General features: G+C 36.1%; 1 protein-coding gene across 5 annotated transcripts in view; it reads left to right on the top strand.

Moving 5' to 3' along the window:
* LOC114336268 (calcium-activated potassium channel slowpoke) overlaps positions 1 to 21,513 on the top strand; it is a 663,340-nt gene that overhangs the window by 62,957 nt on the left and 578,870 nt on the right. For 4 of the 5 annotated variants that reach the window (XM_050659851.1, XM_050659850.1, XM_050659854.1 and 1 more), the window contains exons 2-3: positions 13,929 to 13,990; positions 14,199 to 14,210. In XM_050659851.1, the coding sequence (XP_050515808.1) occupies positions 13,929 to 13,990; positions 14,199 to 14,210 (74 nt within the window). The remainder of the gene's footprint in view (positions 1 to 13,928; positions 13,991 to 14,198; positions 14,211 to 21,513) is intronic. The other variant, XM_050659852.1, reaches the window with a different exon arrangement.

Consider the following 21,513-nt stretch of genomic DNA (forward strand, 5'->3'; position numbering starts at 1 on the left):
CAGATAGACCACGTGCTCATTGACGGAAGACACTCTAGCAATATCATCGGCGCACACAGTTTAAGGGGAGCAGAAAGTGACTCTGACCACTTCCTGGTCAGAATAAAAATGAGAACAAGGCTAAACACGAGACATCCAAAGCAACGCCAACAAGGAAACAGATGGGACATTTCAAGGCTCGATCTACCTGATAATGAACGCCAATATCAGTCACTGATCCAAAATAAATTGCAGACAATGGAAGAAGAAGAGACATCAACACCAGAATTGACCATAGACCAGAAATTGCAAAATAACGCCATAGAAAGCGCCGCAGCGGAAACGATAGGGAAACAAAAGAATAACAAGAAGAAAAACCAGTGGTTTGACCAGGGGTGCGAACAAAGCTTACAGCAGAAAGCAATCAAGAGGCTGGAGCTACTAACGCCACGTACAGAAGAGAACAGGGAAGACTACAACAGAGTAAGGACTCAAACGAGAAGACTTTTGAGAAGAAAAAAGAAACAGTACCTAGAAGCACGAATACAGCAACTCGAGGAGGAACATAGAACCGGTCAGTCTAGACAGTTTTATAGGGACATAAAAACAATGACGGGCAACACGATCAACAGCCCAAGATTTATAAAAGACGATGCAGGACAATTGCTCACTGACGACGAAGAGATAAGCCGCCAATGGAGAAAGTATTTTGAGCAACTCTTAAATACAGAAAACCCCACAACGACAGGGCAACAAAGACAGTACCAGTTAGCCGAACCTGAAATACCAGGGCCCACACTAGCTGAAGTAAAGTCCGCAATTTCGTCCCTAAAAAACCATAAAGCCCCAGGCCCAGACGGCATACAGGCGGAACTACTAAAAAAAGGGGGAGACAAACTACATCTTGAGATATATCATCTTATAAGAGAAGTCTGGGAAAGAGAAGAAATACCGAAACACTGGCATGAAAGCCATATAATACCTATTCACAAGAAGGGAGACAAACAAATATGTCGGAACTATAGAGGAATATCGTTAATTAATACAACATACAAGATTATATCCATAATACTGTTTAGAAGATTAACTCCATACGCAGAGGAAATAATAGGCGACTACTAAAGCGGATTCAGACCGGGAAGGTCGACTATAGACCAGATCTTCGTCCTACGCCAGGTGTTGGAAAAAAACTGGGAATTCAACCGCGATGTACACCAAATCTTCGTGGACCTCAAACAAGCTTACGATTCTGTTAGCAGAGAAGCATTGTGGGAGACTATGATAGAAATGGGAGTACCTGGAAAACTGGTACGATTAGCAAAGGTGAGCACGGAGAACGCTTCCGCACGAATCAGAGTTGGCAGCAACACGTCGGAGGAATTCCTCATTGACACAGGACTTAGACAAGGAGATCCTCTCGCCCCCCTGCTGTTTAACTTCGCACTGGAACATGCAGTAAGGAAAGCTCAGCCACAACTGACAAACGGATTTGCCGCCCAAGGATCAAAAATACTATTAGCCTTTGCGGATGACGTGGACACAATTGCACAATCCACCAGAGATGCAAAAGAAGTTTTCACCCTATTCGAGAACGGAGCCAAGGAAGTTGGTCTTAAGGTCAACGAGGACAAGACCAAGTACATGGTGGTTACGAAGAACCCAAGACCAAGGGTTAGACAAAACGTGACAATTAATGAATACAATTTTGAAGTCGTCAAAGAATTTAAGTACTTGGGAGCGATCATAACATCTGAAAATAACTATGAAAAGGACGTGGCAGCCAGGATTATTGCAGGAAACAGGGCATATTACTCGTTAAGGACCCTACTTATATCAAAAATACTCTCAAGACCAGCAAAAATAAGAGTATATAAGACAATAATTCGTCCCACAATAACGTACGGAAGCGAAACCTGGACTCTGAATCAGCGGGAAACAACAAAATTACTGGTACTTGAATGAAAGATACTGCGGACTATCTATGGACCTTGCAGAGAAGAGACAACAGGAGAATGGAGACGAAGACACAATGATGAACTCCAGACAATATACGGAGATGAAAACATAGTACGCTACATTAAAACAAACAGAATACGATGGGCGGGTCACGTACTAAGATCAAGTGACGAAAGACTTCTAAACGCCATATTCTGGGAAAGGCCCGATGGAAAAAGGTCAGTTGGTCGCCCAAGAAAGAGATGGAAGGACGCAGTAGCCAGCGATCTACGCAAAATGGGAGTACAGCAATGGGAAATAGCTGCTCAGGACCGACAACAATGGAGGGAAATAGTAAACGCGGCCAAGGCTCACATAGAGTTGTAGAGTCAAATGATGATGATGATGATGATGACTTTTAATAAACTTTGAGGGGCAAAAACTATCTTACAACCGAAAATAGTTAAAAAAGAGTAATTCTAAAATAAATTCTAATTACGAGGTTTATTGAAGTGACCACTGACTTGGCCGGTTTTCTCCAATAGGCGCCGTAGGTTGCGTACAGCGTGTATTGGAGACCATTGACTTAGATAGGTATTTTATTTATTGTATGGCAGTTACAACACATTTAGAACAAAATTACAAACACTAGTAATATAGGTATATGACAAACTTTAAATAGTTACAAACAAACATCAAGTGTATTAATATAATCAATTGACTCTCAAGTTGCAAACAGGAAGTCTTCAGGGCTACCATTGTAAGATATTGAGGGGCACTCATCATAATGTGGTCAATGGTTTGGTTCTCCCCACAGTCACATTGAGGAGACGGGTTCTTTCCCCATTTATGTAGCATGCATGCACATCTGCCATGTCTGGTTCAGATCATATTCAGAGTGGACCATGTTTTGCGTGGAAGATCAAAATCTGGTGGCTTGTGGGTAATGCAGGGCATATTATTTTGCCATGCGTTCCATTCTTGGGACCATGCATTCGTGATGTTGAACTCCTCATGTATCATTCTTGTCGTTTTTATTGGTGGTTGTCTAGAGCGGAGACGGGTATTTCATGCATCCTCGGTATCTTGGTCGATCGGCAGATTTATATTGTTCATGATCTCTTTGTATTCACGTGTAAGTGCGCCAACTCGTCGTTAATGTGGAGGTGGGATGTGACTTAACACTGGAAGCCATTGGGTGGGAGTTGATTCAATTGTACCAGCTATCATCCTCATAGTACTGTGCAGCTGAGTGTCGACCTTTTTTACGTGTGGGCTGTGTAGCCAAACTGGAGCACAATATTCAGCGGTCGAGAAAACAGGGGCTAAGGCAGTAGAGCGGAGAGTGGAAGCCGATGCTCCCCAGGTGGTACCGCAGAGCTTCTGTATGATGTTATTTCTTGTACTCAACTTTTGGGCAGTTTTTGTTAAATGCTCTTTAAATGATAGCGTTCTGTCTAGTGTTATGCCCAGGTACTTCGGTGTTTTGTTTTGGGTAAGTGTGGCATTTTCAAAACCGTATGTTGAGTTCCTTTCCAGCAAGTTTATTGTTCAGGTGAAAGCAACTAACTTCTGTTTTGGATGCATTTGGTTGAAGTCGCCACTTGCGAAAATATTTGCCCAATATATTATTGTGTTTTCAATTTTATCAATCAAGGGCAAAATAAAAATTAAATTAAATTTTTTTTAAATAACGCGGGCACATAAATTTGATACACCCTGTATATTGATCTGTAAATATTTATTAGAATTTAGTTTGGATGTAAGTGGATTTCTTTTTTTATGAGCTTTCCGATGAACCATTAAAGACTTTTGTGAATAATTAAAGTGAAAAGAACGATGCATTTAGGTTTAAACTGGAAAAATATTGTTTATTACGGGAACTATAGAATCCACAAGTAGAGGTAATTATCATTTTCTAGAAAAATGGTTTAAAAGGAAGTTTGGAATTTTAATATCTTTGTTTCACCCCGAGTAAATGTTGTAGAGTTTCCCCGAAAGTAATTAAGATGGTCGGAATAATTTTGAAAGAATGACTGTTTGTTCATCGAATGGAAAAGATAAATGCTTCTGATTCTTGGCAATTTGGAAGGGGAAAAGTGGTTTGAATGATTGAGTGAGTTTGAAAAGGAAGGCAGTATGTTATTGGCATCGCTGAGGAGCAGTTCGACGTTTTCGTGGATAGATAGTTAGCAAGTACCAGTGGTTGTTGGATAGTAGAGAATAGTGCTGAAAAGTGGAAAGAGAGACAGATCAAATTGAGACGAAATACCTCTTTGATTCTGTATTATTGTGAGAAGGAGAGCAGAGAAATTTTGGAGTCTGTGTGAATCGAGTACTGGTCAAAAGAGGCTTTGGCTCGTTGGAGAATTGGTGCTGGTATGCTGATAGTTTTGAAGCTGGAGAACGGAGAGGGCTTTGATGAGTAGCCTTTAACATAGTCAACGAGGGAGAGCTGTTTTGGGTCACGAGAAGACATCAGAGTGAGTGAAGCAAAAGGTCAGTCAACTTATGTGAAAGATATTTTTATGTTCGGAAACTAAAATTTTGAGTAAAAAGCGTAGGTATTAAAATTCCAATATTTCAAAAAGTAAATAGGAAATATAGCTAATCTTGCGAATACATAATTTGGTTTGTTTTACCAAAGTCATCGGGAACAACCCGATAAATTGTTTTTTTTTAACTAGAATAAATTTAAGTGGTAGAACTTTTCATTCGGACATCTGTGTCCACAGGTTTTAGATTTGATAGATTTTTAGAGTATTGATTTTGATAAATAAAAGACAATTCTGTATGTTTATTTTATATTTTTGTTTTATTTCTTTTTCCTATTTTATCCCGATTAGGATCAACTAAGAGATACTGAAACCACGAGAGAAGATAATTATAACGTAAGATAGTTTAGACATTTTTTTAATATTATAAAAAGGCACCCTGAGATTTTTTTATTCATTTTTTCTGTATGATTTGCGACAATTAAATGATTAATCAAATAAATAATAATTAATATAAAATTAATAAGAAGCAGATCATAACGATATATAAGTCTGCCGTCAGAACTTCTTCAGACGTTTCTAGTGTTCTGCATCGTGTAGTGAGGGCCCAGTCATCGGCGTATCCGAACTTTCTTGATTGTGTTTCCGGCATATCTGCTAAGTATAAGCTAAATAGTAGTGGAGAGAGCACTGACCCCTGTGGTAGGCCATTCTTAAGTTTCTTTGGTGGGCTGATATCTGTGCCCATCACTACTTGAAACATTCGGTCGTTGAGCATGCTATCTATTAGGCCTGCTATTGGTTTACAGGGGATTGCACGGAGAATTTTGTATATAAGGCCCTCTCTCCATACTTTATCGTAAGCTGCCGAGAGATCAATAAATGCCGCTGAAATTTTGTCTTCTTTGGAAACCCGCTTCGATGTAGGTGGTGAGTGACATTACCTGGTCCGCGCAGCTTCGTTCTGGTCGAAAACCTGCTTGTTCGACTGGGATCACCTGGAACAGTTCTGTGCTGATTCTATTATATGTAAGCCTCTCTAATATTTTGTAGATGGTAGAGAGAAGCGCAATTGGTCTGTAGTTTTTTAGGCTGTCGGCGGGTTTGCCTGGCTTTAGTATGGCTATTATCTTAGAGCGCTTTAGTTCTTGTGGAATATTTCCAGTTTCCATGATGTCTGTGAAAAATCGAGCCAGGTATACTTAGATAGGTATAGTGCTGTTTTATACAAAAAATCGTATAGACCTGGATCAAGCGTACCAAAAAAAGTTGATTAATAGCAAGCTGAAAATTTGTTAATAGCTAAACGGTGTCTAGTTGTACAAACTTTGATGTACGGGAACACTGGAACAGGGGAAGTTTTAATTGTGGAACAGTTTAAAAATTTGAAATGTCAGACTACGAAAACGTCCCAAGTATTTTGTCGGACAGAACTTCCAATTGATTTGTTACCCTCTCGTTAAACTCTCATGCAAAAATCAGACTGGTATTTATCACCAACTGAGCATTTTAATAAGTCCGACACGTAGAACATGTCAAATGACAGGAACTGAAAGTTTAATGAAAGGAAGACAAATCAATTGGAAGTTCTGTCTGACAAAATACATGTGACGTTTTCGTAGTCTGACGTTCCAAATTTTTAACCTATTCCACAATTAAAACTTCCCCTGCTCCAGTGTTCCCATACATCAAAGTTTGTCCGACTAGACACCGTTGAGCTATTAACAAATTTTCAGCTTGCTATTAATCAACTTTTTTTTATAGGCCCTTGTAGTTATTCTGGTAGGTATATATATCATAATTATTATTTTGGTTATTACTGAAACTGTAAATTTTGAATCGACAATTTAATTGTTGCCAAACTATTTGTTAAATTATTGCCGGCTTCTGGAAATATAATCTACTTCAAAAAATATTTTATGTTACCAATCTATTTAATTATTAATAGGTAAATACTTAGTTCCCTAAAATTTAAGTTGAAAATTAAAGATTTTGTTGGGAAAACCCGGATTTTACGAGGAAAATTTTCGCCGAAGGAAATCGAAAAAAAAATGCCTGTGCAGAATTAAATTATGGTGAATTCTTATTTCGATGTTTTTGGTTTATAGTTAAAATCTTCGGAGTTACAGAACAATAATTGAAAAAAAGAAGATTTCGTGGCTTATAAACAAAATAGCACACTTTCTGCAGATTTCGCAGACCTACATTACTAATATATGCAATTTTAAGATTCGATTCCAGCAATAAAATAGCTGGTAAATATATATTTCTTGTTTTTTCATAATTTACCCAGAGTAATTATCTATTGTAAGTTAGAGCAGTAAACAATAAATGCATAATATATTGTTTACTCCACCACTTCCTGATTATTAGACAGCTAAACCACCTTTAACCTTTTGGGTGGCGCTGTAGTGCGTGTCAGGGTAGTATCTAGAGGGAATGAATTATGGACCTATTTCAATTGTAGCTTACGTCATTGATCAAGGCCAATCAATAGAGAAAAGATAAATCACGAAAAAAATACCTTCAGTATTTGAAAGAATTTAATTGGTAAAGGGAGAAAGTTTTCTTTCTGGTTTTAAATCAATACGTTTATACAGTGATGAGTGCGCTAATAACCGGCAAAATAATGCAAAAGATGGAAAACATATTAAGTTGTGAGATAAAAAGAAATGAAGCTAGTGGAGTTGGAAAATTAAGCGATAAAAACCTATAAATTTACATTCTATTTTTTGTTTCCCCCTTTAGACGTATCAGAGGAGTATGTCAACTAAAGTTGTCACAGTTGCCACCAAACTGGTCCGATACTAGTTTCATTTCTTTTTATCGCACAACTTACTAGTCCTGTCACCAGTGAGGGTACAACGGCCTCCTTAATTCAGATGGACTTACCCAGGTTTTTTTATGTATTTTGACTCGTAGAACACGAATTTTTTGGGTAACAGTCGATCCGGATATCGATAAGATTGTTATAAACAAAGAACTTGAGGAATCACATAACAGCGATTTTTCGCAAAACAAAATATTTTTTGTATTTTTTTTGGTCATTCTCAGCAAAAATGTTTTTATAAGTTTTTTTGTAGGATGCATAGTTTTCGACATAAACGGGGTTGAACTTTCAACAAATCGAAAAATTTCAATTTTTGAAGCCGAATAATTTTTGATTGAAAAATAAAATAGCAATTCTGCTTATCGCATTTGAAAGTTCAAGTCAAATTCTGTCGGTTTTGATTACTTTCATTGATAAAAATGATTTTTTTTATTGTTAAACAAAGCTATAAACACATAGTGATTGAATGATATTTTCAATGCATTTCTCATTTAAAATCGAACGAGTAGGCGCACATACAGACAATTTCTATGCAGATTATGTACATTAAAACGCATTTATTGGGCACGGGAAACACTATGTGTTTATGGCTTTGTTTAACAAATAAAAACTTAATTTTAAGCAATGGAAATAATCAAAACCGATAGAATTTAACTTGAACTTTCAAATGCAGTAAGCATAACTGCTATTTTGTTTTTTAATCAAAGGTAATTCGGGTTCAAAAATTGCACTTTTTTGAAAGTTCAACCGCGTTTATCTCGAAAATTATGCACACCTACGAAAAAACTTTTACCTACGATCATTTTTTGCTGAGAATTACCCAAAAAATACAAAAAAATGTTTTGTTTTGCGAGAAATCGCTGTTATGTGAACTTCTTGGTTTATAACAATCTTATCGACATGCGGATCAACTGTTACCCAAAAAATTCGTGTTCTACAGGTCAAAATACATAAAAAAAATTTGGGTAAGTCCATCTGAATTAAGGAGGCCGTTGTACCCCCCTGGCGACAGGACTATAATATATTGTGTTTTCCATCTTTTGGGTTATTTTGCCGGTTATTAGCGCGCTCATCATTGTATACCTTTTTTCTTTTTTGTTTTTAGAAGTATTTGGAAACTATGTGTAGCCTTTTGTTTACTTTTGAAATAATTTATTTGTTCTATTCTTGATTATCGCTTATTTTGGTTATAGATTTTTTCATGACATTTCATAAGTATTTTTGTATCCTTTAATGTATTCCTTTTTTTCGAATCCTGAGAAAACTAATAATTAATTCTGAAGAATTTAAACTCATAATGAAAGATTACGTTATTACCGACCGAGGGCCCAAAGTCCCTGAAAACTTCTATAGTCTTTATTTTAATAAGTTACAGGGGTAAAAAAAAGAGAAAATTTAGTGTGCCTTTTAATTTTAAATATCTAATTCAAAAGAAACTTTCTGGTTATTCTAAAGGACTTTCGGCCCTCGGTAATAATGCAATATTTCATTCTGCGTTTAAATTTTTCAAAAATATTTATTAGTTTTCTCAGGATTCGAAAAAATGAATACATTTAAAATACATTGAACATTTTGACAGGAGACATTTTGCGCCTCTGCCCTTAATATTGTATTTACACGTGTTTAAACCACAATACTTGTGTGTGTGTTCACAGAGAGGGGATGCTAAATGTTAATCACAATTGATTGCAATAAAAATTGCATTTTATGTTTAATTTTAATGTTTCGATTTTTTCCAAAGTCTAGTCGCAACATAGGGGATCCTGTGGGGACTTTTAGGTCGCCGCGATTTGATGGTGGTATTATAGGTTTTTTAGGTTGCTGAATCCAATGGAAGGGGTCTGGAAGCTCAAATGTGGTGCGTTTAATTGTTATTAACAAATGATGGTAAAATTATGTGTTTTTCAGGAATTATTAGAAGCCCTGTAAATAAATTGATAGTGTTAAGGTCTTCTCTGGTGTATTTTTGGTCACTGAATCGAATGCGACGAGTCGCGATTACCCAAAATATGTTCTTATTTTGTTAATAACAAAATAATTGTTTATTCGCCGAAAAGCTCGAAATGCGGCATCTACAGCAAGTTTGTAGTCTTTTTCATAGTATTTTTATGTTGGTTTTTTACAATTTAGAGGAAAAACCGTGAGTAAACGTACTATAAACCATTATTTTTGCAATAATTTATTAATAACAAAGTCGGAACGTGGTTTAAGCTATCACGACTAGTGACAATCGATTTTGAGTATAAAAATACTATGAAAAAGACTACAAACTTGCTGTAGATGGAGCATTATTTCGAGCTTTTCGGCGAATAAACAATTATTTTGTTATTAACAAAATAAGAACATATTTTGAGTAATCGAGACTAGTCGCATTCGATTTAGCGACCAAAAATACACCAAAGAAGACCTTAGACTATAAAGTTATTTACAGGGCGTCTAATAATTCCTGAAAAACACCTAATTTTAACATAATTTGTTAATAACAATTAAACGCACCACATTTGGGCTTCCAGACCACTTCCATTGGATTCAGCGACCCAAAAAACCATATTATTTATATTAATTTTTTAAACTTTATTACCATCAAATCGCGGCGACATAAAAGTGCCCACGGGACCCCCTATGTTGCGACTAGACTACCGCTCAGTTTATAGACCTTTTATAGACCGCGTACCAAAAAAAAGTTGATTAATAGCAAGCTCAAAATTTGTTAATAGCTTAACGGTGTCTAGTCGGACAAATGTTGATGTATGGGAACACTGGAACAGGGGAAGTTTGTTAATTGTGGAACAGGTTAAAAATTTTTAACGTCATACTACGAAAACGTTCCATGTATTTTGTCTGACAGAACTTCAAATTGATTTGTTACCATTTCATTAAACTCTCATGCAAAAAATCAGACTGGTGTTTATCACCAACTGGTTATTAATAGTTGGTTAGTAATAGCAGTCTGATTTTCGCATGAGAATTTAATGAAAGGGTAACAAATCAATTGGATGTTCTGTCCGATAAAATACATGGGACGTTTTAGTAATCTGATGTTCCAAATTTTTAAACTGTTCAACAATTAAAACTTCCCCTGTTCCAGTGTTCCCGTACATCAAAGTTTGTCCGACTAGACACCGTTAAGCTATTCACAAATTTTCAGCTTGCTATTAATCAACTTTTTTTGGTACGCGGGATCCAGGTCTATTATAGAGAAAAGTTTATACTCAGTTTATAGTTTATCAGAAAATAGTTTTCAAAAAATATTCTATTTTAAAATCAGTTGTTGTTATAACCTCTAACTAGCCTTTTCGGTCCATCTTTAGTTTTAGGCCTCCGCAATTCTTTTCTATTCTTCTCTCTCTGCCGCTACAGTCATCCGAGCCCACGTGCTTCTTGATATCATCTGCCCATCTCATTTGCCTGAGCAACTGATGCCCACCGACCACCGGAACACCTGGTACCCAGGTTCACTGCTAAGATACGTCATCTGAAGTTTCTAGGGTTTTTGTCACTCAATGGATACAAACAGATTACTCGGGGAGTTTTGGGTTGCTGAACAAGAATACGTCATCAGAACTGACTCCTGGTGCACCTGGTGTTCAAAACCTTCAAACTCTAGAAGATGCCATGTCTTAGCAGTGAACTTGGACACCAGGTGGTTAGGGGGTAAGTTCTGATAGCAAATTCGTATTCAGCGACCCCAGAAACTGCCTAGTAATCTATTTGCATCCATTTATTGCCGAAAACCTTCGCAACTCCAGAAGATAACATTCCTCAGCAGTGACTGCATGGGCACCATGTGCTCCGAGAGTCGGTTCTGATGGCGCATTCGTGTTCAGGAAACCCAAAAACCCCTCGTGTAATCTGTTTGCATCAATTTAGTGTAAAATCACTCGAAACTCCAGAAGATGACTTGGCCCTAGACACCAAGTGCCCCTGATGTGGTTCTGATGATGTTTTAATGTCGAGAACCCTCGAAACTCCAGAAGATGTCGTGCCTTAGGAATGATACTGGATACCATGTGCTTCGGGGAGTTGGTTCTGATGGCGTATTTGTGTCCAGTGTCCCCAAAATCTTAAAGTGATCGGTTTGCATTAATTTAGTGCAGATAACTATCGAAATTTCAGACAAGGTTCCTTAGCAGTGATCCTGGGCCCCAGTGGCCATTTCTGATGGCGTAGTTGTATTCAGCGACCCCAAAAACCTCTCGAATGACAAAATCCAGCACTTAATATACTTATTGTGACATGTTAATGCACTTTTGGATGCATGTTATACACTTTAAACTGCAATTATGCATTTACACCCATTTTTCTATTGTAGACTTTTTCCTGACATCATTCTGAACGGAATGCAAAAAGCTGCAAGGCTGGAGATGCTGTTGCATTTAAAAGTCGATTTTTTACGGTGTTTTTAGTGGTAAATGCCCTGGTCTACTATGGAATTTATTTTCACCAATTTTTATCTCTGTTATTCTATTTACTCTCATCTTCATCATCAAGTAGCGCTACAACCCTGGGTGGGTCCTGGCTGACTGTACAACTTTCTTCCAATTTGCTCGGTCTTCGATCAACCTAGGGTCAAATGTAATGTTCATTTTTCGGAGATCTGATTGGATGTTATCTCTCAATCGCATTCTGGGACGCCCGAGTGGTCTTTTGCATGTAGGAATCTCCTCCCATACCAGTTTTACAAGTCTCTCGTTATGAAGCCCATCTTAGTCGCAGTGATTTAATTTCTTGGACAATATATATCGGTGTCATTGTAGAGTGCTTTTAATTCGATGTTGGTTCTGATCCTCTACTGATACTGGTTCGTGTTAATGTCGTGGTGAGGTCCGAAAATTTTTTTAAGTATTTTTTGTTCAAAACGTCTGAGCTTTTCTTCGTTTGATTTGGTCGTGGTCCACGTTTCGCATCCATATGTTAGTACAGGTCTGACGATGGATTTATAGATTTTGATCTTGGAACTTCTTGTAAGATTTTTTGATTTTATAAGCTTATCCAGTGCGAATAGACAGCGATTTTGCTGATTGGATTCTGTCTTTAATTTCTTCAGTAACATCGTTGTCACCTGTGATTACGGCCCACAGATACTTAAAACGTTGTACTCTTTCAAAATTGAAGGTGTTGACCGTCACATTTTGTCCTATCCTGTCTCTTCGTGTCGTTCTATTTATACACATATTTCGTCTTCTCTTTATTAATCCTCAGCCCTACTTCGCTTGTTGCTCCTTCCACCTTGTTGAAAATGGCTTTTGTGGATAAGATGGAGTCTCCAACGAGATCAATGTCATCTGCGTAAGCTAGTAATAACTTGGGACCTTGAACCGATAGCAAGTCTGTTTTTATTTTGGCCGACCTCTAGCTTTCTCTAATACAAGGTTAAAAAGTAGTGGAGATAACGCATCACCCTGTTTGAGTCCACTGTTGATTTCAAAGCTGTCAGACAGTTTATTATTTACACGTACTTTTGATATTCTACCCTCCATACAGACTTAGCCATGCGAATGAGTTTCTTTGGTATTGAGAACTCCGCCATGGCATTCCATACTTGCCTTCTTTCTACGCTATCATATGCCTGTCGAAAGTCTATGAAGATATTTTGTATGGGTCTGTTATACTCCCATCCCTTTTCTAAAAGCTGTCTCAGCGTGAATAGTTGATCTATTGTGGATCTGTTTGTCCTAAAAGCGGCTTGATATTCTCCTAGGACATTTCCAACATAGAGGGTTAGTCTACTAAGAATTATGTTTGAGAGGATTTTATATGCCGTGTTTAGGAGTGAAATTCATCTATAATTCGCGATTTTGTTTTGTCCCCTTTTTTGTGGATGGGCACTATGATGTTTTCCTTTCATATTGCTGGTATACTTTCTTCTAACAAGTGGTGTATTTGGCGATGTAGTGCGTTTCCACCATATTCACACGTTCTGCTGGTATCTCGTCCGTATCCGGCGCTTTGTAATTTTTCAGCTTATTTAAGGTCTTTTGGGTTTATTCAAAAGAGGGATTTTCAACGGGCATGTCCGCTGTGGTATAGATCTCTTCTTTGTGCTAATCTTCCTGTATGATGTTTAGAAGGTCCCTAAAATACCCTTTCGATTCTTCTGTTAGTTCTTTATCGTCGAATATCATATGACCTTGCTTGTCTCTCAGTGTATGGATAGAATTGGTTATAATATGTCCTCTTTTCTAAGTGAAAATAGCTTTATAGAATTCTCTGGAGCCTGGTCTGGGTCGATCTCTCCCCATAGCTTCATATTTTTGTTGTTCATAGTTTCTTTTCTTTGTGCATATCATTTTTCTTGTTTCTTTTCGGCAGTCGTATTCCGTTTTACTTCTGTCTGTTTGTAGTTGTATCCATGTCTTCCTTATTTTTTGTCTTTTTTCCAGCTGTTTCCGATATTCCTCGTCATACCATCTTTCTGCCCTCTTCTGCCTACTCTTTCCAAAGATCTTGTTGGCAGTCTTGGTTATTGTTTACATCTTCTCCTGTACTTCTACTCGCATGTAATGGCTATTACTCACTCTGATGAATTACGACACTCTCCTACGGCTCGTGTCGCAAACTTCATCATCGTGAGTAATAGCCATCATTACATGCTCGTTGAATAATATACTATTGTTTTATTCTGATTGATTATACAATTATTATGCTAAAAATTATCATACATTATTAACCATCTGTTTTTGTTTCAGGTTGTTCTAGTATTCATTTTAAGCATAGCTTCGTTAATTATATATTTCATAGATGCCTCAAGGTAAGTCATAAACTAGTTTTTATCTAAAAAAAAAAGAAAACCATTCAGTTGAAAATACAAGACTCTAAAATAAGCAATGTAATCATTAAAAATTTCTATTTAATCACAAAAAAATATTAAAGTTACCCTAAAGAGTGTATCAAAAACTCAAATTTGAAAAATATGTACGATTTTATCACATTTTTATCATTTATTTATTTTTTTTTAGTATGCGTCCAGGGTAAATATATTTTTGCTAACCAAATTACATCATCAGATAAGTATACAAAAGTTGTTACACTTTTTGCATTAATACACAATTGGTCTTAAAATTCTTATAACACAACTAACAACAGTTATGTCCTTGTCGTTTAAGTGTTTAAAAAGGTTATTTTATGATACTTTTTGATTGAAGGTTCTTGGTATATTCATTTTTTTTTGAAATATGACAAAACAACACAGATGCGCTCAAATGATTTGCTAATTGTTTCTTAACTTTGAGTTGTAGCTGACACATATAGACAAGGCAAAAACGGCGGGTTCGTTGGAAAAAATATTCCCATGAGATTTTTTTGCATAATCACATTCATGAGACAACCCAGAATAAGGTTCAAGAAGTCGCCCACGCGAAAAATGGTCCAAATTTAAAAAAAAAATTTTTTTTTAATCAAATTGCAAAAACCAATTTTTTCGGCCCAATTTTTATTATAACTTAAAAATAACAACTTAGTAATCAAATAATAACAAAAATTTCTTCAGCATCTTGCAGGGGGGGATTCAAACTTTGATTTAGTCGCTTTCTGACTTTCATAGTAATAACTTTTAACCGAGTTATTAAGCCTTGAAAATCGCCATTTTTCGTTTTTTTTTTTCAATTTTAAAATGCTTTTACCTCGAAAACGATCAACTTTAGAGAAAAATTATACCAGACCTTTTTATCCAGAATGATCCAAAACACCTAAAAAAAATTTCGTAAAATATACAATCCTTTATAAAAGGTATATTTGTTAAAATCCCTATACAGGGCTACATCAAAGACATAACTAGTTTTCAATCGGTTGACCGATCATCATCAGTGTAATCCTAAAATGTTTATAACCAGATAAAATGATGCAAAGTATTTAAAATGTTGACTAAGGTTATAAAAAGTTATAGGCTATACTCACTCAGAATCTAACATGCTAACCACCAAAGCAGAATGTGGGTGGTTGAGTTGATTTCTCTGTCTTTCATCTTTCTTTTTGTGAAGACAGAGAAATCAACTCAACCACTCACATGCTCGTGGTATAGTCATATGATGCTTTGAGGTATATCTTTTTTAAATTTCACCCATCGCCAGGGTTTAATATATACCACGCCAATGTAAGGATTTTAGTCGGCATTTTAAGGGTTTTAACCTATGTATTTTTGGTGGCTTAGCATGTAGAGCTTGCTTAGAACACTGATGATGCTCTCTTTAGAGCGAAAACGTTCTGTTTTTTAATGTGGCCCTTTATTGGGATTTTCAAATAAATATACCTCTTACACAGAAGATCTTTTTCTTAAATTATTAATAGATTATTAATTTTTTAATATTAAAAGAAATATTAAAAAAAAATAATGCGCTAATTTCCAAATCATGTTAACTATTCTACTTATTAATATCACATCTGTGGCCCTACTGCTTTCATATATTGCATAATCTAGATTAGAAATAAACGATATGAGAGTTTTGAGCAATGTTGTGATCCAATTTCAGTGTCTGCTATACATCATATATTATTTTGCAAGCCGCCTTTTTAAGTCTTTAGTTGGTATTATTTTATAATTTAATTTTATACACTGCGCGTCAGAGAAAACAGGTCACCCACAAAATCGGTCATTTTTGATGTCTCGTATTTCCTAAACCTGTTGTCCGATCTAAGTGATTTGTTTATGTTATAGCCTTATTCTTTAACAATATCACTGTAATAATATTGTTGCTAGACAGGTAAATTGTCATTGTATACCGGGTATACCGATCAAACTATGCTTTTTTCTTAAAGTTCACCGCACCCTCAGCTCAACTACAGCCTCGGGTTTTCATAACATTTTGTTGTTTGATTCATTCGCTTATGTTGGATAATAAAAAAGTTAGGTACTATGTTGTTTAACAACTACCCGTGCTCTTCATCAATACAGAGTGTTTCTAAATAAGTTCGATAAACTTTAAGGAGTAATTCTGTATGGAAAAATAATGACCGTTTGCTTTATAAACATATGTCCGCGAATGCTTCGTTTCCGAGATACGGGATGTTGAATTTTGTCTTACAAACTGATGATTTTATTGCTCTAAAACTGGTTAAGATATGCAAATGAAATTTTGTAGGTTTTAAAAGGTAGTTATTGCGCATTTGTTGACATACAGTTAAGAATTTTATATTCACCATTGGCGTGCATACGGGTATTATGAAGTTGTTAAGGTACCTAACTTTTTTATTATCCAACATAAGCGAAAGAATAAAAAAAAACAGAATATTAAGGAAAACCTGAGGCTATAGTTGGGTTTCAATTTCAGTATTTTATAAATGCTAGCATATTCCACAGGGTGTGCTGAACTTTGAAAAAACAACACAGTTTGATCGGTACACCCGCTATACAATGACAATTTACCTGTCTAGAAACAATATTTTTACAGCGATATTGCTAAAGAATAAGGCTAGAACATATTAAAAAAATCACCTAAATCGGACAACAGCTTTAGGAAACTCTATACATCAAAAATTACCCATTTTGTGTGTGGCCCGTTTTATCTGACGCGCAGGGTGTATTATGATTTGATCATAATTTGCTTTGATGTTGTCAGTTATTCGTATGTAAGCTTGTTTTCATATTAGATTTTTAGATCTCTATTTGGTGGTCTCTTCGTTTTATAACTGTTTTTTCACTAGCGTAATTCTTGGTAGATTTATGACTGTATCATTAATTTTAGTTATCATTTACATACTTATTAATATGTTTATTTTCGTTACTCGTGCGAACATTTAGTTTTAAACCTGTCTGTCGTAAATCGTCATACTGCATTCAATTAGCTTCTTATACATATTCCAATATCTTCATGAGAGTCATTGCAGGATTATGGAACCATTTATCAATTTGTGCAGGTCTATTCGTATTCGCCCGTATTCGCTTCGAATACGAATAGAGCTGCACAAATTTTTAAATGGTTCCATAATGCTGCAATGAGTATCATGATGATATTGGAAGATGTATAAGAAGCTAATTCCTTCCTACCTAAGAGGTCCAGGGCCTCGATTTTTGACTCTTCGCTTCGTTATCGATCATTGCTATCTGTACACTAAACAGATACGAAGCGAATACGTTCGGTAATGAAGCGAAGGGTCAAAAATGGAGGTAATAATTGTTCGTTCAATTCCCATTATTTCTCTAATGCATTTGCTGGTAGTCCTTCCTTTTCCAGATCTTCCTGCTGCTCTTCTCCAAAACTCCATTCCCGTTGCTCTCAGCGTTGCCACTGTTCTTTCTTTCAATAGCCATACATCACAGCTGTATAGGGTGATAATTTTTACTATACCCTTTTTGTTTTCTTTATTGATAGACTGGTCCCGTAAAATACTGTTTAACATTGTGCTGGCTTTTCTACTTGACGTATTTCGTTTTCTTATGGCTTTCTCTAATGTTCGATCTTTCGACATATTGATACTTAGATATTTGTAGTCGTAGCAGTGGTTCGTCGTGGTCATGTCGTCTAATATGCGACTTTTTGTTCTCCTCCAATGCACAGGTATTCGGTTTTCTTTTATTCACTTCTAGACCCCGTACTTATCCTCCTCCTCAGTCGTTTCCTCATTGCTAAGTGTCGTGATTCCTTATAGTACAAGCAACTATCTCTTTCCATCGGCTTCTGTCCTGAGCTTCCCTCATGGATTCAGAAAATGTTTTTCCACTGGCTTTCTGTACTTGATCCGTCCATCGAGTAGGTGAGCGACCTCTACTTTTGCGTCCTTCAACGTTTCCCGAAATTATAAGTAAAGACCGGATTATATGTTCCTGATTTGACTGAAATATGTGCATATATATGTCTGAAATATGAGTAAAATATGTTGAAAATATTCCCTAAAAGTTTAAAATATGTTCCAAATATGTGGAATATGTGAAAAACATTTTAAAGTAACAAGAAAATATGCATTAAAAAATGTATAAAAGTTTTATTAAATAACGGTAAGTACATATATTGACAAAATTAACCTAAATATACGAATGTATACCTATTTAGTACCTATTACTATTACTTACGTTTCTACATTTTATTCCTTCTTATAAAAACAATTCACAATCAAATGTTTTTAAATATTTTCAATAGTAAAATTATGCCGCCTATCCGTTAGTAGTAATTTGTATGTTGAAAATCTTTGTTCAACATCAACTGATGTGATTGGTGCAAACATTAACAATCTCCGCATTTAAATTGGTATTGACATCAAAATCGCCACAAATAATTTGGTTTGCTTCCTGTAATAATAATTTTAAATCACTATTTTTCTGTAAAGTTTCAATCCATTTTTTATTTATTGATTGTCCAATCCTTCCAGAAACTTCTTCAGCGTTTTCCTTAAATTTCTGAATTAAATTAAGGGACTCTTGTAGTGGAAACGATTCAGTTTCAAGATTGAGGATGGTTTTATAAACAAATTCATAATTCGATTTAATAAAACAAAGCTCATTGTGCAGTGATCTGTTTTCTAAACTTGATTTGCATTTTGAAATCGCACCAATATTTGTTTCTTCAAAACATAAAATTAGTTCTTTTATAGGGAGAAAATGTTCCGCATAAAAACAGGCAGCTTTTAAATATGTTCCCTAACTTGTGATTATAGGCTCCGGTGGCAAAGGAGTATTTGGTAATTTTTCTTTATATATCTGAATCCTTAAAGGCGATTTTACAAATATTTTCTTCACGTTGCTAATTAAACTATTAAATGTAGGAAATGAATTTCGAATTTCTTCCGCCACTCTGTCTAAACCATGCACCAAACACGTCACATGAATTAAATTGGGATATAAAACTTTTAGTTGTTGGTCAGATTTGACCATGTATGACGCAGCATCGGAAACCATAAGCAAGATTTTGTTAGCTGGAACAATGTCGGGAAGGAAAAAGTTCATGAATGCATCATTTATAAACCTAACCATTGTTACATGGTTAACTGTGTCAAGCTGTTTACAGCCAAAAATATGTCAAAATATGCCAAAATATGTTAAAAATATGCCAAAATATGTTAAAAATATGTCAAACGGTCGAAAATATGTTCAAGCCATCAAAATATGTTAAAAAACAGAAAATATTCTAAATATGTAAAATTAAATTAGTGTCAAACGCCTTTAATTATCATAATTCGTCCACATCCTGAAGCGTTTGATTGTATCTTTGATGGTTATCGATATGCAAAAAACATATAATCCGGTCTTTAATTATAAGTCTCTCAAGATTATCATCACTTTTTCTTGCAATATGGCCGAAAAATTTTAAGATGGTGGAGAGGCAAATAGAGGAAAGTCGAGTTTGAATATTAAGCTCTTGGAGGATTGAGTGATTTGTTCTCTGTTCCGTCCATGAGATCCGAAGCATTCTTCTCCAGCACCACATTTCAAAGGCGTCAATCCTTTTTCTGTCGTCTGATTTCATTGTCCATGTTTCGGATCCATAATTTAATATGGGAAAAATTAAGGCACGTACTAATCTTATTTTGATGTTCTTCGATAAAGTGCAATCTTTCCAGATTTTCGATAATCGACTCATAGCGTTTTTGGCCATGCCTATTCTCCTACGTATTTCTGTTTCACAAGATCCTGTATTACTGATGTAGGATCCTAGATAATTGAACTCATTAACCGCTTCAAACTGATCCAAGGCTCCTGTTGTCTGAAGTGAATTTGAATAATCTACTATCATAATTTTTGTTTTTTGTTTACTGATCTTGAGACCACATCTGTTGCTTTCGGCTTCCACTAGCTACAGCAGGCTGGACATTTCTTCTTCGGATGCAGTTATTAATGTTTTACCATCTGCATATCTGATATTTGAGATCTTCTTTCCTGCGATAGAAATACCGCCATTCCATTTGTCGAGTGCTTTTCTCATTATATATTCCCCATAGAAATTAGAAAGACCTGGAGAGAGAATACATCCTTGTCGGACTCCTCTGCCTATTTTAAAAGGATCGGACTTATGGTTTTTAATTCTTATTCTGGTTTCACTGTTCTCATATAGGCTTTTCACCAGAGCTGACAGATGATCAGGAACCCCCATCTCATGTAGAACTTTCCACAAAACTATCCAGTTTACACAGTTAAATGCCTTATGATAATCCAGAAAGCAGATGATCATCGGAATTTTGAATTCTCGTGCTTTCTCAATGAGTTGTCGCATATTAAAAATTTGCTCCCTTGTGCCTTTACTCTTCACGAATCCTACCTGTTCTTGTGGTATTTGTCTATCCAGGTATGTCTGCATGCGACACTTGATGATTCTCAACAGAATTTTACTTGGGTGTGAAATTAGTGAAATGGTTCGGTAGTTACTACATTTTGTGGTTACGCCTTTCTTATAAATGGAAGTAAATAGTGCGGTACACCAATCACTGGGCCATTTGCCGATTCTCCATACATGATTGCACAGTCTCCACATTAACTGGAGACCATGTTCACCCATGTTGTGTAAAAGTTCTGCCGTGATGTCATCGCAACCAGGTGATTTATTTCTTTTAAGGTGTTTTTGGCTTCATCGACTTCAGACCTTAGAATATTTGGTTCTAGGGTTGCTGTTGAGACTTGCATTGCTGTTATATGATTAATGTTAGAGGTATCAGCTTTATAGAGTTCTGTGCAGTATTTCTTCCAAGTCTCCAGAACCGCATCCATATCGCTTACCATATTACCTGTCTCATCCTCTATAGCGTAATTTCTGGGTTTGAATTCCCGAGCCAGTAATTAGCGTACTTATACTAGTCTTCAATTAATTTTCGGGCCATATAGTTTAAATCGTCATAATCTTGAGCCATTATTACTTGATCGTCTGCAAAGTTGAGTGTATATGTTAGGCTCAAACTCCGAATTCGGACAATGTCTGAAATCTTTAATCACTTCTCGATGTGGACAACGTGAATTACCCACGTCGCGGAATTAGCGTTTTATTCGGACATTGGCCAAAGCAAAATACCCAGAACGCGTCGTGGGTAAACGAAAGTACTCAATTGCCGAAATAAACACGTTCACCGGAGATTGAGCAAAACCATAACACCCATAACCCGACGTGGGTAATCTATTTTACCCATGTCGGGTTGTAGGTATTTCTAGTTTGCGCAAACTCCTAAATTCATTTCTCACGGTTCAGGCGTGCAGGTCGAGACATGTCACCCCCATGTACTAAATTTATTAATAACATCGATGTAACCGATGAACAGCTCAATGTCCGTATAGAAGCAATGATGTCATCCAGGTCCAAACAAGGTTTCGTCAGATGTGAATGCAAGAAGAACTGTTCGGGCAAATCTTGCAAATGTGTA

Source organism: Diabrotica virgifera, chromosome 8 (genome assembly GCF_917563875.1).
Source record: "Diabrotica virgifera virgifera chromosome 8, PGI_DIABVI_V3a".
Lineage (NCBI taxonomy): Eukaryota > Metazoa > Arthropoda > Insecta > Coleoptera > Chrysomelidae > Diabrotica > Diabrotica virgifera.